The 18,590-nt window shown below is 36.5% G+C and overlaps 1 protein-coding gene across 9 annotated transcripts in view; it reads left to right on the plus strand.

Annotated features, from left to right (window-relative positions):
- The window catches only part of VEPH1 (ventricular zone expressed PH domain containing 1), a 254,768-nt gene that overhangs the window by 175,387 nt on the left and 60,791 nt on the right, over nt 1-18,590 (plus strand). For 8 of the 9 annotated variants that reach the window (XR_006718588.1, XM_045503154.1, XM_045503157.1 and 5 more), the window contains 2 exons: nt 10,081-10,220; nt 14,511-14,645. Coding sequence is in view for 7 of the 9 variants with exons in the window: in XM_045503154.1 (XP_045359110.1) it covers nt 10,081-10,220; nt 14,511-14,645 (275 nt within the window). In the remaining 2 variants the exon portion in view is untranslated. Of the gene's footprint in view, nt 1-10,080; nt 10,221-14,510; nt 14,646-18,590 lie in introns of those variants that run through there. The other variant, XR_006718589.1, reaches the window with a different exon arrangement.

The following is an 18,590-nucleotide window of genomic DNA, read 5'->3' on the forward strand; positions in this document are numbered from 1 at the left end:
ACAAATTCTTTATATATTTTGGATATTAACAGCTTATTGAATATATCATTTGCAAATATCTTCTCCCATTCAGTAGGTTATCTTTTTGTTGATGGTTTTGCTGTGCAAAAGTTTTCTTTTTATTTTGATATACTCCCAATAATTTATTTTTGCTTTTGTTTCCCTTGCCTTAGGAGATATATCTAGAAAAATGTTGCTATGGCCAATGTCAGAGAAATTACTGCCTGTGTTCTCTTCTATTTTTTTTTAAATTTTATTGATTTAGTTATTTTTAAATTTACATCCAAGTTAGTTAACATATAGTGCAATAATGATTTCAGGAGTATATTCCAGTGATTCGTCCCCCTATGCATAACAACAGTGCTGATGCCAACTAGTGTCTTCCTTAATGCCTCTTACCCATTTAGCCCATCCCCTCCACCCACAACCCCTCCAGCAACCCTCAGTTTGTTCTCCGTATTTTTTTTTTAATTTTTTTTTCAACGTTTTTATTTATTTCTGGGACAGAGAGAGACACAGCATGAACGGGGGAGGGGTAGAGAGAGAGGGAGACACAGAATCGGAAACAGGCTCCAGGCTCTGAGCCATCAGCCCAGAGCCTGACGCGGGGCTCGAACTCACGGACCGCGAGATCGTGACCTGGCTGAAGTCGGACGCTTAACCGACTGCGCCACCCAGGCGCCCCTGTTCTCCGTATTTAAGTCTTTTATGTTTTGTCTCTTCCTTGTTTTTATATTATTTTTGCTTCCCTTCCCTTATGTACATCTGTTTTGTATCTTAAATTCCACATATGAGTGAAGTCATATGATATTTGTCTTTCTCTGATTCACTAATTTCACTTAGCATTATACACTCTAGTTCCATCCACGTAGTTACAAATGGCAAGATTTCATTCTTTTGGATTCCGAATAATACTCCCTTGTATATACATACCACATCTTCTTTATCCATTCATCTGTCATGGGACATTTGGGCTTTTTCCATACTTTGGCTGTTGTCAATAGTGCTGCTATAAACATTGGGGTGCATGTGTCCCTTCTAAACAACACACCTGTGTTTCCTTGGATAAATACCTAGTAGTGCAATTGCTGGGTCCATATTGAGGAACCTCCATACTGTTTTCCCGAGTGGCTGCACCAGTTTGCGTTCCCACAAGCAGTGCACAAGAGATCCTCTTTCTCCATATCCTCGCCAACATCTGTCATTACCTGAGTTGTTAATTTTAGCCATTCTGACTGGAGTAAGGTGGTATCTCATTGTGGTTTTAGTTTGTATTTCCCTGATGATGAGTGATATTGAGCATTTTTTCATGTGTCAGTTGGCCATCTGGATATCTTCTTTGGAGAAGTGTCTATTCATGTTCTTTTGCCCATTTCTTCACCGGATTATTTGTTTTTTGGGTGTGGGATTTGGTGAGTTCTTTATAGATTTTGGATTCTAACTCTTTGTCTGATATATCATTTGCAAATATCTTCTCCCATTCCGTTGGTTGCCAATCAGTTTTGCTGAATGTTTCTTCACCATGCAGAAGCTTTTTATCTTGATGAGGTCCCAATAGTTCATTTTTGCTTTTGTTTCCCTTGCCTCCAGAGACTTGTTGACTAAGAAGTTGCTGCAGCCAAGGTCAAAGATGTTTTTGTCTGCTTTATTCTCTAGGATTTTGATGGCTTCCTGTCTTACATTTAGGCCTTTCATCCATTTTGAGTTTATTTTTGTGTATGGTGTAAGAAAGTGGTCCAGGTTCATTCTTCTGCATGTTGCTGTCCAGTTTTCCCAGTGCCATTTGCTGAAGAGACACTCTTTATTCCATTGGATATTCTTTCCTGCTCTGTCAAGGATTAGTTGGCCATATATTTGTCGGTTCATCTCTGGGTTCTCTATTCTGTTCCATTGATCTGAGTGTCTGTTTTTGTGCCAGTGCCATACTGTCTTGATGATTACAGCTTTGTAATACATCTTGAGGGATTGTGATGCCAGCTTTGGCTTTCTTTTTCAGGATTGCTTTGACTATATGGGGTCTCTTCTGGTTCCATACAAACTTTAGGATTATTTGTTCTAGCTCTGTGAAGAATGCTGGTGTTATTTTGATAGAGATTGCATTGGATATGTAGATTGCTTTGGGTAGTACTGATATTTTAAATATTTGTTCTTCCAACCCAGGAGCATGGAATATTTTTCCTTTGTGTGTGTGTCTTTTTCAATTCCTTTCAGAAGCTTTCTATAGTTTTCAGTGTATATATTTTTCACCTCTTTGGTTAGGTTTATTCCTAGGTATTTTATGGTTTTTGGTGCAATTGTAAATGGGATCAATTCCTTGATTTCTCTTTCTGTTACTTCATTATTGGTGTCTAGAAATGCAGCTGGTTTCTGTGTATTGATTTTATATCTTGCAATTTTGCTGAATTCATGGATCAGTTATAGCAGTGGTTTTGTGGAATCTTTGGGTTTTCCATATAGAGTATCATGTCGTCTGTGAAGAGTGGAAGTTTGACTTCCTCCTGGTCGATTTGGATGCCTTTTATTCCTTTGTGTTGTCTGGTTGCTAAAGCTAGGACTTCAAATACTATATTGAATAACAGTGGTGAGAGTGGACATCCCTGTCTTGTTCCTGACCTTAGGGGAAAACTCGTTTTTCCCCATTGAGGATGATACTAGCTGTGGGTCTTTCATATATGACTTTTATGATCTTGACATATGATCCTTCTATCCCTACTTTCTTGAGGGGTTTTATCAAGAAAGAATGCTGTATTTTGTCAAATGCTTTCTCTGCATCTATTAAGAGGATCATGTGGTTCTTTTCCTTTTTTTTATTGATGTGATGCATCACATTGATTGTTTTGCAGAAATTCAACCAGCCCTGCATCCCAGGTATAAATCTCACTTGGTTGTGGTGAATAATTCTTTTAATGTAGTGTTGGATCTGGTTGGTTAGTACATTGTTGAGGATTTTTGCACACATCTTCTAAGATTTTTATGGTTTCAGGTCTCACATTTAAGTCTTTAATCCATTTTGATTTATTTTTGTGTATGGTGTAAGAAAGTGGTCAAGTTTCTTTTGCATGTAGCTGACCAGTTTCCCCAACACTAATTGTTGAAGAGATTATCATTTTTCCAATTGGATATTCTTTTCTGCTTTGTCATAGATTAATTGTCCATATAAATGTGAATTTAGTTCTAGGTTCTCTATTCTGTTCTATTGATCTATGTGTCTATTATTTGTGCCAGTACCATACTGTTTTGATTACTACATACTTACAGTGTATCTTGAAATCTGGAATTATGATACCTCTAGCTTTGTTCTTTCTCAAGATTGCTTTGACTATTCAGGGTCTTCTGTGGCTCCATACAAATCTGAGTATTATTTGTTCTAGTTGTGTGAAAAATGCTATTGGTATTTTGATAGGGATTACACTGAATCTGTAGATGCTTAGGTAATATGGACACCTTGACAATACTAATTCTTCCAATCCATGAGCATGTAATATCTTTCCATATGTTTGTGTCATCTTCAGTTTCTTTCATCAGAAAGAATACCCCTAGGTATTTATTCTTTTGGTACAATTATAAATGGTGTTGCTTTTTAAATTTCTCTTTCTGTGACTTCATTGTTAGTGTATAGAACACTACCAATTTCTGTGTATTAATTTTGTATCCTGCCACTTCACTGAATTTATGTACTATTTCTAATAGTTTTTTGGTGGAATCTTTAGGATTTTCTATATGTAGTATCATGTCATCTGCAAATGGTGAAAGTTTTACTTCTTCTTTACCAATATGGATGCCTCTTATTTCTTTTTCTTGTCTGATTACTATGGCTAGGACTTCCAGTAATATGTTGAAGAAAAGTAGTGAGAATGAACACCCTTTTCTTATTCCTAACCCGAAATAAACCCTCAGCTGTTTACCACTGAGGATTATGTTAGCTGGGGTTTACCATACATGCCTTTATTATGTTGAGGTATGTTTCCTCTAACCCCATTTTTTTGAGTTTTTATCATGAATGTTGTTCAATGTTGTGAAATGCTTTTTCAGCATCTATTGAAATGATCATATGATTTTTATCCTTTGTTTTGTTGATGTGTATGACATTAATTGATTTGTGACTATTGAACCATCTTGCATCCCAGGAATAATTCCCACCTGATAGTGGTGAACAGTCTTTTTAATGTATTATTATATATGATTTGCTAATATTTTGTAGAAGATTTTTGAATTTATGTTCATCAGGGGTATTGGCCTGAAGTTTTCTTTTTTGATGGTATCTTTGTCTGGTTTTGATATCAGGGTAATTAATGCTAGACTTACAGAATGTATTTGGAATCTTTCTTTCCTCTTGTATTTTTTGGAATAGTTTGAGGAGAATAACTATTAACTCTTGTTTAGATGTCCAGTAGAATTCAGCTGTGAATCCATATAGTGCTGGAATTTTATTTTTTGGTACTTTTCTTTATTACCAGTTCAATTTAATTACTTATAATCAGTCTGTGAGATTTTCTGTTTCTTCCTGCTTCAGTTTTGGAAGACTCTATGTTTCTAGAAATGTATCTACTTCTAGGTTGTCCAGTTTGTTGGCATACAATTTTTCATAATATTTTCTTGAAATCCTTTGTATTTCTGTGGTCTCAGTTGTTACTTCTCCTCTTTCATTTCTGATTTTATTTATTTGGGTCCTTTATCCATTGTTCTTGGTAAGTCTACTTAACGGTTTGTCAGTTTGGTTTATATTTTCAAATAACCAGCTCTTGGTTTCATTAATTTTTTCATACTGTTTTTTTTTAACTCTCTACATTATTCATTTCCACTCTGATCTTTATTATTTCCTTTTTTCTACTCACCTTGCACATTGTTCTTTTTCTAGTTCCCTTAGGCATAAGGTTAGATTGTTTATTGAGGTTTTTTTCTTATTTCTTGAGGTAGGTCTGAATTGCTATATACTTTTCTCTTAGGACTGCTTTTACTGTGTCTCTGAGATTTTGAAACTTTGTGTTTTCATTTGTCTCCATTTATTTTTTTTTTCTTCCTTGATTGTTTCATTGACCCATTGGTTTACTATCATGTTGTTTAGTCTCCACGTCTTTGTGTTTTTTCCAGTTTTGTTCCTGTGATGTATTTCTAGTTTCATACCATTGTGATTGGGAAAGATGCACAGTATGATTTCAATCCTCTTTGATTTATTGAGTCTTGTTTTATGGCCTAATATGTGATCTGTTCTGGAGAATGTCCGTGTGCACTTGAAAAGTGTATTCTGTTGTTTTTGGATGGGATGTTCTGTACATATCTGTTATGCCCATCTGGTCCAATGTGCCATTCAAAGACATTATTTCCTGGGGCACCTAGGTGGGTCAGTTGGTTAAGCGTCTGACTTCGTCTCAAGTCATGAACTCATGGTTCGTGAGTTTGAGCCCCACATCAGGCTCTCTGCTATTAGTGCAGAGCCCACAGAGGATCCCCTGTCTCCCTCACTCTCTGCCCCTCCCTTGCTCACTTGCTCTCTCAAAAATAAATAAACATTTAAAAAAAATGTTTCCTTATGGATTTTCTGTCTGGATGATCTATCCATTGATATAAGGGGAGTGTTAAAGATTTTCTTTTTCTTTTTCTCCTTTTCTTTCCCTTTTAATTCTCTTCTCCACTATATATACATATGTATGTATACATATATATAATAGTCATATTTTACATCTTTTTATTCATATTTTTCTTATGCCTAATTATGGCCATTTCTTTTCCACTTAAATCCCTTTAACATTTCTTATAAGGCTGGTTTCATGGTGATAAGTTCCTTTATCTTTTGTTTGTCTGGGAAACTCTTTATCTCAACTTCAAATCTGAATGATAACCTTACCAGTTAGAGTATTTCTGGTTGTAGGTTTTTTTCTTTTCAGCACTTTGAACATATCATGCCACTTCCTTCTGGCTTGCAAAGTTTCTGCTAAAAATTAGTTTATAGTCTTAAAGCTTTTCCCTTGTAAGTGACTTTTTGTTTCTCCCTCACTGCTTTTATGATTCTCTGTTTATCTTTAATCTTTGACATTTTAATTATTATGTGCTATGGCGTAGACTTACTTGGGTTCATCTTGTTTGGAATCTCTGTTTCTTGGACTTCAATGTCTATTTCTCTTCTTAGGTTAGGGAAGTTTTCAGTTATTATTTCTTGACATAAGTTTCTACACCTCTTTTTTTTTTTTTCTACAATGTGAATGTTTTTTGGCTTGATGTTGTCCGAGAGATCCCTTAATTATCCTCATTTTAAAAAATCCTTTTCTCTTTTTGCTATTCATCTTGCGTGCTTTCTATTACCCTGTCTTCCAGATCAATGATACGTCTTCTGCATTTTCTTGTCTATTGTTGATTCCCTCTAGTATGTTTTTTGTTTCAGTTATTGTATTCTTCAATTCTTATTGGTTCTTTTTAATATTTTCTTTGTCTTTATTGAAGGTCTCTGCATTCTTCCATTCTTTTATCTAGTCCAGTGAGTATCTTTGTGATCATTACTTTAAATTCTTTATCAGGCATATTGCTTATTTCTATTTCATTTAGTTCTTTTTCTGAGTTTTTTTTTTTTTCTTATTCTTTCTTTGGAGCATATTCCTCTGTCTCCCCAGTTTTCTTGCTTTTCTCTGTTTGTCTCTGTGGATAAGATGAAATGACTACTTCTAAAGTTGAAGAAGTGATTTTGTGTATGGTGTTCTTTAGGCAGACTGTGTGTGCTTAGTGACTTTTGTCGGCTGACTGGAGGTGTGGCTGTATATCTTTCAAACCATGGGATGTCTCCATCTCTCTTGCTGTTTTCTTGCCATTCTTTCTATTTTAGTTGTTCAGTGTTCTATTAATAGGTGTAATGTGGTGTGTTCCAGGGTGAAAGTGAGTTCAGAGTTTTTTCTTATGTTGCCATCTTGAACTGAAACATGCTCTTGTATTTTGTATCATAGCTTTAAATCTCTTCATGTGTGTGATGTATATTTTGAACATTTCAACTTATAATACATTGTATTATACAATTATTGATGTTCATGTTAACTTCAGTATTTATAAAGACCACAGCAAATCCTTTATTTTTTACAAAGATAAGCTGTTATCTACAAAAAGAAAGAAATAATCAGATTTGGTGGAATATGCAAAGCATTCTATATTAAGCAAAGCATGGCCTTCAACATTTACTCTATAAAAATAAATAACCCTTTTGACATCAAATGTAGAAGAAAAATTATCATAATGACCCAGATACACTATCTCACTACCTGGAATTACCTTAAACTTCATGCCTTATGTGATTTTTTTCCTGGATGTTCCGTTCATTTAAAATGCTTGTCTCGGGGCGCCTGGGTGGCTCAGTCAGTTGAGCGTCCGGCTTCGACTCAGGTCACGATCTCGCGGTCCGTGAGTTTGAGCCCCGCGTCGGGCTCTGGGCTGATGGCTCAGAGTCTGGAGCCTGTTTCTGAGTCTGTGTCTCCCTCTCTTTCTGCCCCTCCCCTGTTCATGCTCTGTCTCTCTCTGTCTCAAAAATAAATAAACGTTAAAATGCTGGTCTCCTCCCAACCTTTTCTAAGTTCAAAATATTGGTTATCTTTCAAAGTGACCCCAAATATTTCCTCTTCCGTGAAGATGCCTCTTATTCCCCAATGAAAACAGCTGCTCATTTCTCTGAGCAATCAGAATTATGTGTTCCTCCATTATCCCATGGACTTACAACAATTTATGTTTTACTTATAGATGTTTCTCCCATTTGGCTGTAAGCTTCTTAAGAACAGGGTCAACATCCTGGTCCTTCTTGCTCTCCACATAGTGCCTGACATTCATTATCCATCCAGCAATCATTCACTGCATGCCTACCATTCAATACCACAGAGTGAACATAAGGGAGAAAATTGCAGCAAAAAATCAACAACTAAATGTTAGTGTTGTGGAGAAATTTTCCAAGTTAGGGAACTCTGAAAAAAATGAGGAAAAAAGTGTTGCCACAGATCAGGTTATGGAAAGAATTAACAGAAGATATCACAGAACTGGCTTATTTTCATAACCAGCATATCTGCTTCTAAGATACAAACCCCTCTCTTCTACTGCTTTGCCCATTTTTGTGATCTGAGACCCCTGTGGTTTGTGTATAGAAAGCTGGTAGACCCAGGGTGAGTAAAATAAATCTAATCAATGTTCATCTGCAAAAGAAAACATGAATTAACAGTGAGAATCTAAGGGAAAGAAAAGACAAAACCTTTTTTTTCTTGGCAGAGGCCTGAGGCCCAACTTGTGACTGTCAAGCTACTGCATAAGTTCTTAGAAAAGAACTTGTTCTCTTTTGAAACCTTCTGTCAAAGCAAAACATATTGCTGTCTCAGCATGTACATCAGAGCTAGATTTATTTCAAATACCATTTTTGTGTGTATACTCTTATAGAATACTTGGCTTCCTGCTTCTCTAGTATTTATTAAACTCAATTTTTCAGAACATCTGTACTAAAATATTTTTAGTTACCATTTTCAAATAATTTCTGGTAGGGCAATGTTAGGCCAATATTGTGCTTAATTCTATACTCTGAGGACTGTCTTTCTCAATGCAGGGCCTCCTGGTCTTTTCCACTGAACCTTCAGTCACTCTTTACATCTCATGATCCATTCATCCACAGAATGCAGAAATGCTTTCTGATTTTATACAAGGTTATTGGATACTGAACCCAATTTTTTAAAATTCCCTAAAGCAATTAACCTCACAAAAGCATCCTCTTCCATACCAATGTCTTAGAATCACAGAAAGTTGTTAACTATTAAGATCTCTGTATATATTTCTAAATTGACCTGTGGCTCTATTTTATTTCTAATGCCTTCTCTTCTAATGTGTCATTGGCTGTTCATCTTTAATTCTTCCAAACTCTTTCTGAAAAACCTGTTATTCCTTCACAACTGAGCCCTTATGGTGCACAGATAAGCCTCCCCAATTTTCTAGGGAACCCCAGGGTACTGTCTTAGGTGGGGACTGACTGTCATGTTATTAGGGTCCCCATCAACTTTTAATAAATTATAACCCATATTTCCATTTTTAAAGTAGTACATACTAAAATCCAATGATTTTCAAAATATTTCATTTAAAATATCAGCTTAACTCTGAAAGAATAAATACCCTATGCATTATCAAATGATAGATTTAAAAATTCCCAGTATAGAAGAGCCTGAAGTATCCTAACATGGCATCAGCTCAGCTGAGTTCAAATCCTGGCTCTGCCCCAGATTGGGTAGACTTGAGGGGGTTTTCTGGATCCCTGAGCATCATTCATCTTTCTAGATGCCCTATCAAGCATCTATTGCATGCCATAAGCCAACATCATAGTGGTAAATAAGTCATTCACAGTGGTTCACTAAGCTGACATGCCAATGCACTAAATTTCCTCATTTTTAAAATAAAAATAGTAACACCCATCTTGTAGGGTGTAAAAATTAAATGGCTTCTTGCCACCTCTGCTCCATGGCACCACCACCATCCTCCCCCCCCCCCCCCCCCCCCCGCTTTCTTATCCATAAAAGAAGATCTCAGTAAGTTTCCCTGCTGAACCTCTTCAATATGAAATAAGCTTTTCTAACCAGACCAGGCCAGCTCACAGGAAGCCACACCTCCAGCTGAGTTATTCTGGGGGCTGTCTTTGTGGCCCCTGCACAACTACGAGAACAGTGTCACTGGTTCATGTCATACTATCCACTGCCCAGAAAATGCCTGGGTTTCCTCCATGCATTTTCTTATCCTTCCCACATTATCATTTCAAAGTGCCCATTCAGATGGAAACAACACTGTATCTCCCTTATTATTGGCAAGAGGTTTTCTTTCTTCCAGGTGAGTTGCTTAGAGATTCCTCATGCATTATTAGTTGAAACAAGGGAAGGATGGATAGAAAGAATATACCTTGTTGAAAGCATCTTTTAGTTAAATCTACATTCCATGAAATGGATCCACACCCAAATACACAGTTGTTTGGAGTTATTGGTTCAAAGACTGAAAACTGAAGAATGTATTTTTAAAGGTGTTTGTATGTTGAAGTATAAAGTGTGACTCTGGAAGGAATCCATGTTTAATGCTATGTACATTTGTTTCTAGAATCTGTTAGAAGTTGTGTAGCAAAGTTGTTCTTTACCTGCTCCTTGAAGGGTCATTACTGCCTCTACAGTAAATCCAGTTTTATTCTCATCAGCCAAGAGCCTCAGCCATGGATCCAGATCATGTTCCTCTTTCAGCAGGTATGTATATCCATGCTTGTCATGGCTCCATAGTGAGTTGGTGGGGTATGAGTTTATAATCATTTTTACTGAATTTTTCTTTGACTAGAGTTCGATGTAAATAACAGCAACACATACACATTTCATTAGTAATTTTTAACATGGGTTTTCTATATTTTAGGATAGTTTCTTTATAAAAGACCTTGGATTAGCATCAAGGAGGCCAAACCTATTAATATCATGAATATTCTTAGTTTAAAAAGGAAGAAGAAAAGAGAAAATACTTCTGTTACACAATAACAAAAACAGCTTATTTGGAGGAATAGCTTTCTTTATGTAGAGTTTGTCTTTATTTCTCCACAGCCTTCCAATCTCCAATTAATTTTAGTGTCAACATATCCTTTTTGACATTATTAAGATACGGGAATGCCACCTTTCCCCATAGATGTTATGTATATAGGTAAAATTACATAAAGAGGATATTTCAACTTAATGAACAACTTAATGCAAACATTTTAGCATCAAAAGAGATTCTTGAATATTTGGAAATACTTATCTTGAATATATTAAACTTTCACATAAAATTTAAATATAGACTATAAAATATAAATAATAGAAGGAATATCAGACATCATTTTTACAGATAAGAAAATTAAAGGCAGAACTCAGAACACCTGACACCTGACTCAGTGGTCTCTGTGGTCTTTTCCTAGTAGCACATGTGTTAAAAAATGAAATGTGGAGTCGCAGGCAGGAGCAGGAAGGGGTGAAACAGAACATGAATGTTAAAAAATAGGTAAAAATTAGGCAAGGCATGCCTGTGTGGCTCAATCGGTTAAGCATCCAACTCTTGATTTTGGCTCAGGTCGTGATCTCAAAGTTCATGAGTTTGAGCCCCGCATCAGGCTCTGCACTGAGCATGGAACCCACTTGGGATTCTCTCTCTCCCTTTCTCTCTCTGCCCCTCCCCTGCAATGTCTCTCTCTCAAATAAATTTAAAAAAATAAAATAGTAAAGAAATTGTGGTTTATATACACAATGGAATACTACTTGGCAATGAGAAAGAATGAAATATGGCCTTTTGTAGCAACATGGCTGGAACTGGAGAGTGTGATGCTAAGTGAAATAAGTCATACAGAGAAAGACAGATACCATATGTTTTCACTCTTATGTGGATCCTGAGAAACTTAACAGAAGACCATGGGGGAGGGGAAGGAAAAAAAAAGTTAGAGAGGGAAGGAGCCAAACCATAAGAGACTCTTAAAAACTGAGAATAAACTGAGGGTTGATGGGGGTGGGAGGGAGGGGAAAGTGGGTGATGGGCATTGAGGAGGGTACCTGTTGGGATGAGCACTGAGTGTTGTATGGAAATCAATTTGACAATAAATTTCATATTAAAAAGATAAATAAAATAAAATAAAATATTTCTATAAGAGCACCTATCAAAGTCACCAACCAGATAATTACATTTCTTTATAAAGAAAATGAAAGCTTACTAAGAAAAATGAATTTTAATGCTAAATAGATCGTAATCATAAAATGGAACTATAGTAATTAAGAGACAAATTAGACATGCCTTAGGAATACCATCTTTTCCTATATGAAGACTTTAAAAAAAAACGCTTAATGATATCTCATAGAGAACAACTCACAGTTTGATGTGAACCAAATTTATGTGAATATAAAAAGCAGCATTTTTTTTCCTTTTCTTGAACTGACCTTATTATTCTTCTACTTATATTTTTCAAATAGTTTTCATCAGTGATTTTGTATTTGGTTTCATTGTTGGCTTTGTTCTTCTTAGTTGTCAGTTTTCAGAAAATAAACCAAAAACTTGATTTCATTTTTGCCCCTTCAGTCTTGTTTTATTGATTTAGTCTGATTCTTATGTTTCTCTTTAAGCAAAATCACGCAAAAGTATCTATAGTTTATGCTGCTTTTCTTCTTTGTTAATTTTACTATATTTCCTTTCTTTTTCCACATGCTTGTTATTGGGTAGTCTGAGTGAATCCTGACTTGTGATTAAACAATAATCAAATCTTTGACTTGATCATTACAAACCCAGTACTAGCCTTATATGCTGGGTCAGACTCTTTCTTTTCTCTGTCAATTTAACACATTCATGGAATTCTCAACTTCACAGATTCCGATCTCAATGATCCTCTTTGGAATGGTGATTAGTTAAATCAGGTCCTATTTTTCTTCAAGTGAAAAATCATATGCTGTGTAAGTTTCTGATAATAATTAAGAAACTCCCAGATGTGTCCACATTATGGGTTGTATAATTAATCTGTTATGGGCTCTTAGACTTTTTTAATCTGTAAGCTACTTATTTGGGGTATGAGATCCTCCACCTTTCTTCACTCAGTATAAAAAACAGCTTATCTTGGTGATGATAATAATTACATTTTTCTGGGAAAAACTTATTGGTTTTCATTTAGTAAATTGAAACTTTGTACACACAGACCACCTAAATCCCCATAAGCTAATTCTTGGGCAATCACTGACACAGAAAATCGAATTTTATAAACCAATTCCATTATTTTACCAGACCTCACATATAAAGGATAATACACATGGTATTATAAGTATGTAAATAATATTTTATACTCTTTATTATGTTCTATGTTTTTATAAAATTGTTCCTTTGAATTAAAATACTTCTCACTTTATAGATAGCACAACACAATGTTTAAATGAGTATTAAACACGATTGATTAGTAAATATATAAACAACTTAAATCTTCCTTTAAAACTTTGTTTTCATTGACTTAAATGAAATATATGTAAATGTGATTTTTTAAAAATTTATGTCCAAGTTACTTAGCATATAGTGCAACAATGATTTCAGGACTAGATTCCTTAGTGCCCTTTACCCATTTAGCCCATCCCCCCTCCCACAACCCCTCCAGTAACCCTCTGTTCCCCATATTTAAGTGTTTCTTATGTTTTGTCCCCCTCCCTGTTTTTATATTATTTTTGCTTCCCTTCCCTTGTGTTCATCTGTTCTGTGTATTAAAGTCCTCATATGAGTGAGGTTATATGTGTTTGTCTTTCTCTGACTGACTAATTTCGCTTAACATAATACCCTCTAGTTCCATCCGCGTAGTTGCAAATGGCAAGATTTCATTGTTTTTGCCTGCCAAGTAATACTCTGGTGTGTGTGTGTGTGTGTGTGTGTGTGTGTGTGTGTGTGTGTATGTGTGTGTGTGTGTACATACCACATCTTTATCCATTCATCCATCAATGGACATTTGGGCTCTTTCCATACTTTGGCTATTGCTGATAGTGCTGCTATAAACATGGGGTGTGCATGTGCCCCTTCAAAACAGCATACCTGTATCCCTTGGATAAATACCTAGTAATGCAATTGCTGGGTCATATGGTAGTTCTATTTTTAATTTTTTGAGGAACCTCCATACTGTTTTCCAGAGTGGCTGTACCAGTTTGAATTACCACCAGCAGTGCAAAAGAGATCCTCTTTCTCCGCATCCTCGCCAACATCTGTTGTTGCCTGCGTTGTTAATGTTAGCCATTCTGATAGGTGTAAGGTGGTATCTCATTGTGGTTTTGATTTGTATTTCCCTGATGATGAGTGATATTGAGCATTTTTTCATGTGTTGGTTGGCCATCTGGATGTCTTCTTTGGAGAAGTGTCTATTCATGTCTTTTGCCCATTTCCTCACCGGATTATTTGTTTTTTGGGTGTTGAGAAAGGTGATTTTCTCTACATAAATAATCTTATTTTTCAGAACTTAGACTATTAGATCTAGGAATAGTCACCCCTAAACACCCAAAAAAACACCCAAAAAAGTGTTTTTGTTTCCCCCACCACCCACTCATACTGTTCATGTTTGAGCTGTTGCATAATGAACTTTTAGTCATTTTACTTCTAGCCTTCATGATCTACTCTGTATAAACTGACTTGATATTTGTACTTTAGTTTTAATTTTATGCCATAATTATCAGATCTTTGAACAAACAAATATGAATATTTATATTAACCATTTTCCAATTAAGTACCATGTTTGGGAAATGATCAAGGTAACACTATGTTACAAAGGTTGGACAAATTTAGAGATCAGTATCAACTGCCTTGGAGTCCTATTCAATAATTTTAATCTTCTATTAAAAAATGAAAAGCCCAAAATGCATCATGTGTTTGATCTTCGAGATAGATTTCTTTGTTGTTTTATTTAAATTTAAACCATGCTGAAGTTCAAACCAAGCCCAAATGGTACCTTGTCATCAAAGAAACTTTATTGTTCAGGTAAGAGATAATGTTATGGTTTTCTCATTAATGCCTTTCAGAGCCTGTTTCCTGAGCCACTGTCTATACAGAGTCATTCTGTACAATTCCTCAGAGATCTGTGGGAGAAGACCCAGGCAGATGGTGCTCACAGCTTTGAAACAGCCATGATGGAGTCCACATTTCCACAGCAGAAGGTAAATGTTTCTTCCCTTGGACATGTTATTTCATTATTTTTAAAAAAATTTTTAATAAACAAATTTGATTTATTTAAATTCACATTAGCTAACATATAGTGTAGTATTGGTTTTAGGAGTAGAACCCAGTGATTCATCACTTACATATAACACCCAGTGCTCATCCCAACAAGTGCCCTCCGTAATGCCCATCACCCATTTAGCTCGTCCCCCAACCACCTCCCCTCCAGAAATCCTGTTTGTCCTCTGTATTTAAGTCTCTTATGGTTTGCCTCCCTCTCTGTTTTCATCTCATTTTTCCTTCCCTTCCCCTATGTTCATCTGTTTTGCTTCTTAAATTCCATATATGAGTGAAATCATATGATATTTGTGTTTCTCTGACTTATTTCACTTAGCATAATACACCTTGTTGCATATATATATATATATATCTCACATCTTCTTTATCCATTTGTTAGTCAATGGACACTTGAACTCTTTCCATACTTTGGCTGTTGTTGATAGTGCTGCTATAAACATTGGGGTGCATGTGCCTTTTCAAATCAGCATTTTTGTATCCTTTGGATAAATACCTAGCAGTGCAATTGCTGGGTCATGGGGTAGTTCTATTTTTAATTTTTTTGAGGAATCTCCATACTGTATTCCAGAGTGGCTGCACCCATTTACATTCCCACCAACAGTGCAAAAAAGGGTACCCCTTTCTCTGCATTTTCACCAACATCTATTGTTTCCTGAATTGTTAATTTTAGACATTCTGACAGGTGTGAGATGATATTTCATTGTGGTTTTGATGTGTAGTTCCCTGATGATGAATGATATTGAGCCTCCATTCATGTGTCTGTTAGCCATCTGGATGTCTTCTTTGGAAAGTGTCTATTTATGTCTTCTGCCCATTTCTTCACTGGATTATTTTTTGGGTGTTGAGTTTGATAAGTTCTAATAGATTTTGGATACTAACTTTTTTAAAAAAAAAATTTAATGTTTATTTATTTTTGAGAGACAGAGTGTGAGCAGGGGAAGGGCAGAGAGACAGACAGAGAATCCAAAGCAGGCTCCAGGCTCTGAACTGTCAGCACAGAGCTCAACATGGGACTTAAACTCAGAAACCGTAAGATCTTAACCTGAGCAGAAGTAAGGCGCTTAACCAATTGAGCCACACAGGAGCCCCATTTGATACTAACCCTTTATCCTATATGTCATTTGCAAATATCTTCTCCCATTTCATCGTTTGCCTTTTAGTTTAGTTGATTGTTTCCTTTGCTGTACAGAAGGTTTTTATCTTGATGAAGTCCCAATAGTTCATTTTTGCTTTTATTTCTCTTGCCTCTGGAGACATGTCCAGTGAGAAGTTGCTGTGGCTGAGGTCAAAGAGGTTGCTCCGTCTTTTCCCCTCTAGGATTTTGATTGTTTCCTGTATCACATTTAGGTCTTTCATCCATTTTGAATTTATTTTTGTGTATGGTGTAAGAAAGTGGTCCAGTTTCATTTTTCTGCATGTTGTTGTCCAGTTTTCCCAGCACCATTTGCTGGAGAGTCTGTCTTTTTCTCATTGGATAATTGTTCCTGTTTTGTTGAAGACTAGTTGGCCATTCATTTGTGGGTCCATTTCTGGGTTCTCTATTCTGTTTCATTGATCTATGTGTCTATTTTTGTGCCAGTAACATACTGTCTTGATGTTTACAGCTTTGTATTACACCTTTAAGTCTGAAACTGTGATTCCTCCAGCTTTGGCTTTCTTTTTCAATATTACTGTGGCTATTTGGTGTCTTTCGGGGTTCCATACAAATTTTAGAATTACTTGTTCTAGCTCTGTGAAGAATGCTAATGTTATTTTGATAGAGATTGCATTGAATGTATATATTGCTTTGGGTAGTATAGGCATGGAATGTTTTTCCTTTTCTTTGTGTATTCTTCAATTTCTATAGTTTTCAGCATACAGAATTTTTATCTCTTTGGTGAGGTTTATTCCTAGGTATCTTATGGTTTCTGGTACAATTGTAATGGATGTATTATTTTAATTTTTTTAATGTTTATTTATTTTTGAGAGAGACCGAGAGAGCACGAGTGGGGGAGGGGCAGAGAAAGAGAGGGAGACACAGAATCTGAAGCAGGCTCCAGGCTCTGAGCTGTCAGAACAGAGCCTGACATGGGGCTCAAACTCATGAGCTGTGAGACTGTTACCTGAGCCAAAGTCAGACGCTTAACTGACTGAGCCACCAAGCACCCCTAGAACATGTTATTTTAAGCCAACATTCAAGATTATCTTGAAACAGTTTGCCTTTTTCTAAAGTTTCATTTTTTTCTTCCTTCCTTTAACTTCTTTCATCATTATCAAAAAACAATTATTAATTAATGATTTTTCATGTGGTAATCTTTGAAAGGACAAAGCGATATTGGTAGATAGGGTCATTGCCTGTTATGACTGTTAAATTACCATTTGTTAAATGTAGCACAAAGTGCCAGATGGTGAATCTCAGTTCAAAAACAGACCACAGGAGAAATTGAAATAGAGAAATTGATTACTCACAGGTTCTGAGGGAAGTACATGGCACACCTTGAGGGGCTACATGGGGAGGTCAAGACAAGGTGCAGGCAGAGAAAGAGGCAGGACCTGGGACACATGCCTTTATAGCAGCTACAGATAGAGAGCTTTCGGGTTCCCAGGATAAGGCCAGATTGGTCAATTCAACAAAAAGCAGGTTTCTGTAAGCCTCACCAGAGTCCATCTAGCAGGCATATCAGGAGAAGGCCCTAGGAACCAGGGGAAACTGTTGATCATGAGAGCCACTGGAGGCATCATATCAGGGGTATGTATTTGTTTGTGACTCTGCAGGCTGTTTTCTAGGGCATGATTGTGCATGAGGGGATTAGTGTCAGTTTAAGGCCCCTACAGCCCACTTGGCCAAAGAAAATGGATGCCAAGGCAGCAATACTATGGAATAGCTTTGCCATATCCTCAATAGTGTTGTTTGAGGCTCACAGACTGACATAACACATTCCACTCAGAGGCACACAAAAACTGCAGAGTGGTATGGAATAGAAAACATTTTACAAAAGAAGACCATGGACTCTAGGATTAAAAGGAAAAGAGCATCAGGAAACCGGGCTCCAGTTCTTTAGTGCTTTTTATTTCTTCCCTCCATACTTCTCTTCCCCTTGTCCTCTGCAATTGCCACAAAGCAAGGAAATGGAAATAAGGTGAACAGAAGAGAGAGAGCATGGTCAGGGTGAGAAAGAGCTCTATTGAGACAAGCAAGTATGACTTGAGACACATTTTAGGAGTGTGGAAACAGGGGCAACAATCTCAGGACACAATTGACTGAGACCTCCTGGGCAGACACCCATAGTGGGAAAAGCCCAGAATGTGGAACTATAGCCATTCGCCAGATAGAGTGAAACAGGAATTGTACATATACTGATATGATCAGATTTGGATGAGAAAACTCACAGGCCTGGGTATGGAGAAAACAATCTGAAGAAACCTGGCTGGAAATAGGAAGACCACTTAGGAAGCTATTACTAGAATTAGGTAGGACATGAAGGTCAAAACTAAAATTGGAAGTTTTAGGGAGAGGATGGATTCAAGAGCTATTAAAGAAGTAGAACCAACAGGACTTGGTTCTTAATAAGGAAAATGGAAGAACTAAGGATGACTCCAGGTGTTTTGTATGGCTGAATGGATGATTGCACCATCCTGAGAAAAGGACCACAAGGGAAACTGAGGTGGAGGAAGAAGATAAAGCATTGCTTTTATGTTTTGAGTCTGAGTTATCTGTATATATAACCAGGTGGTGGTGGTATCTGAAATGCCTGTGTGGGCCTCTGGAAGAAGGCCATTAAGGGAGGCATGGATTTAGAAATCATAAGGTAGCCCTTGAAGTCATGGCAGTACACTGGATCACTCAGGGAGAATATATATAATGAAAATAGAGAATGGTTATTGAC

This window comes from Leopardus geoffroyi, chromosome C2 (assembly GCF_018350155.1).
Source record: "Leopardus geoffroyi isolate Oge1 chromosome C2, O.geoffroyi_Oge1_pat1.0, whole genome shotgun sequence".
NCBI classification, from domain to species: Eukaryota; Metazoa; Chordata; class Mammalia; order Carnivora; family Felidae; genus Leopardus; species Leopardus geoffroyi.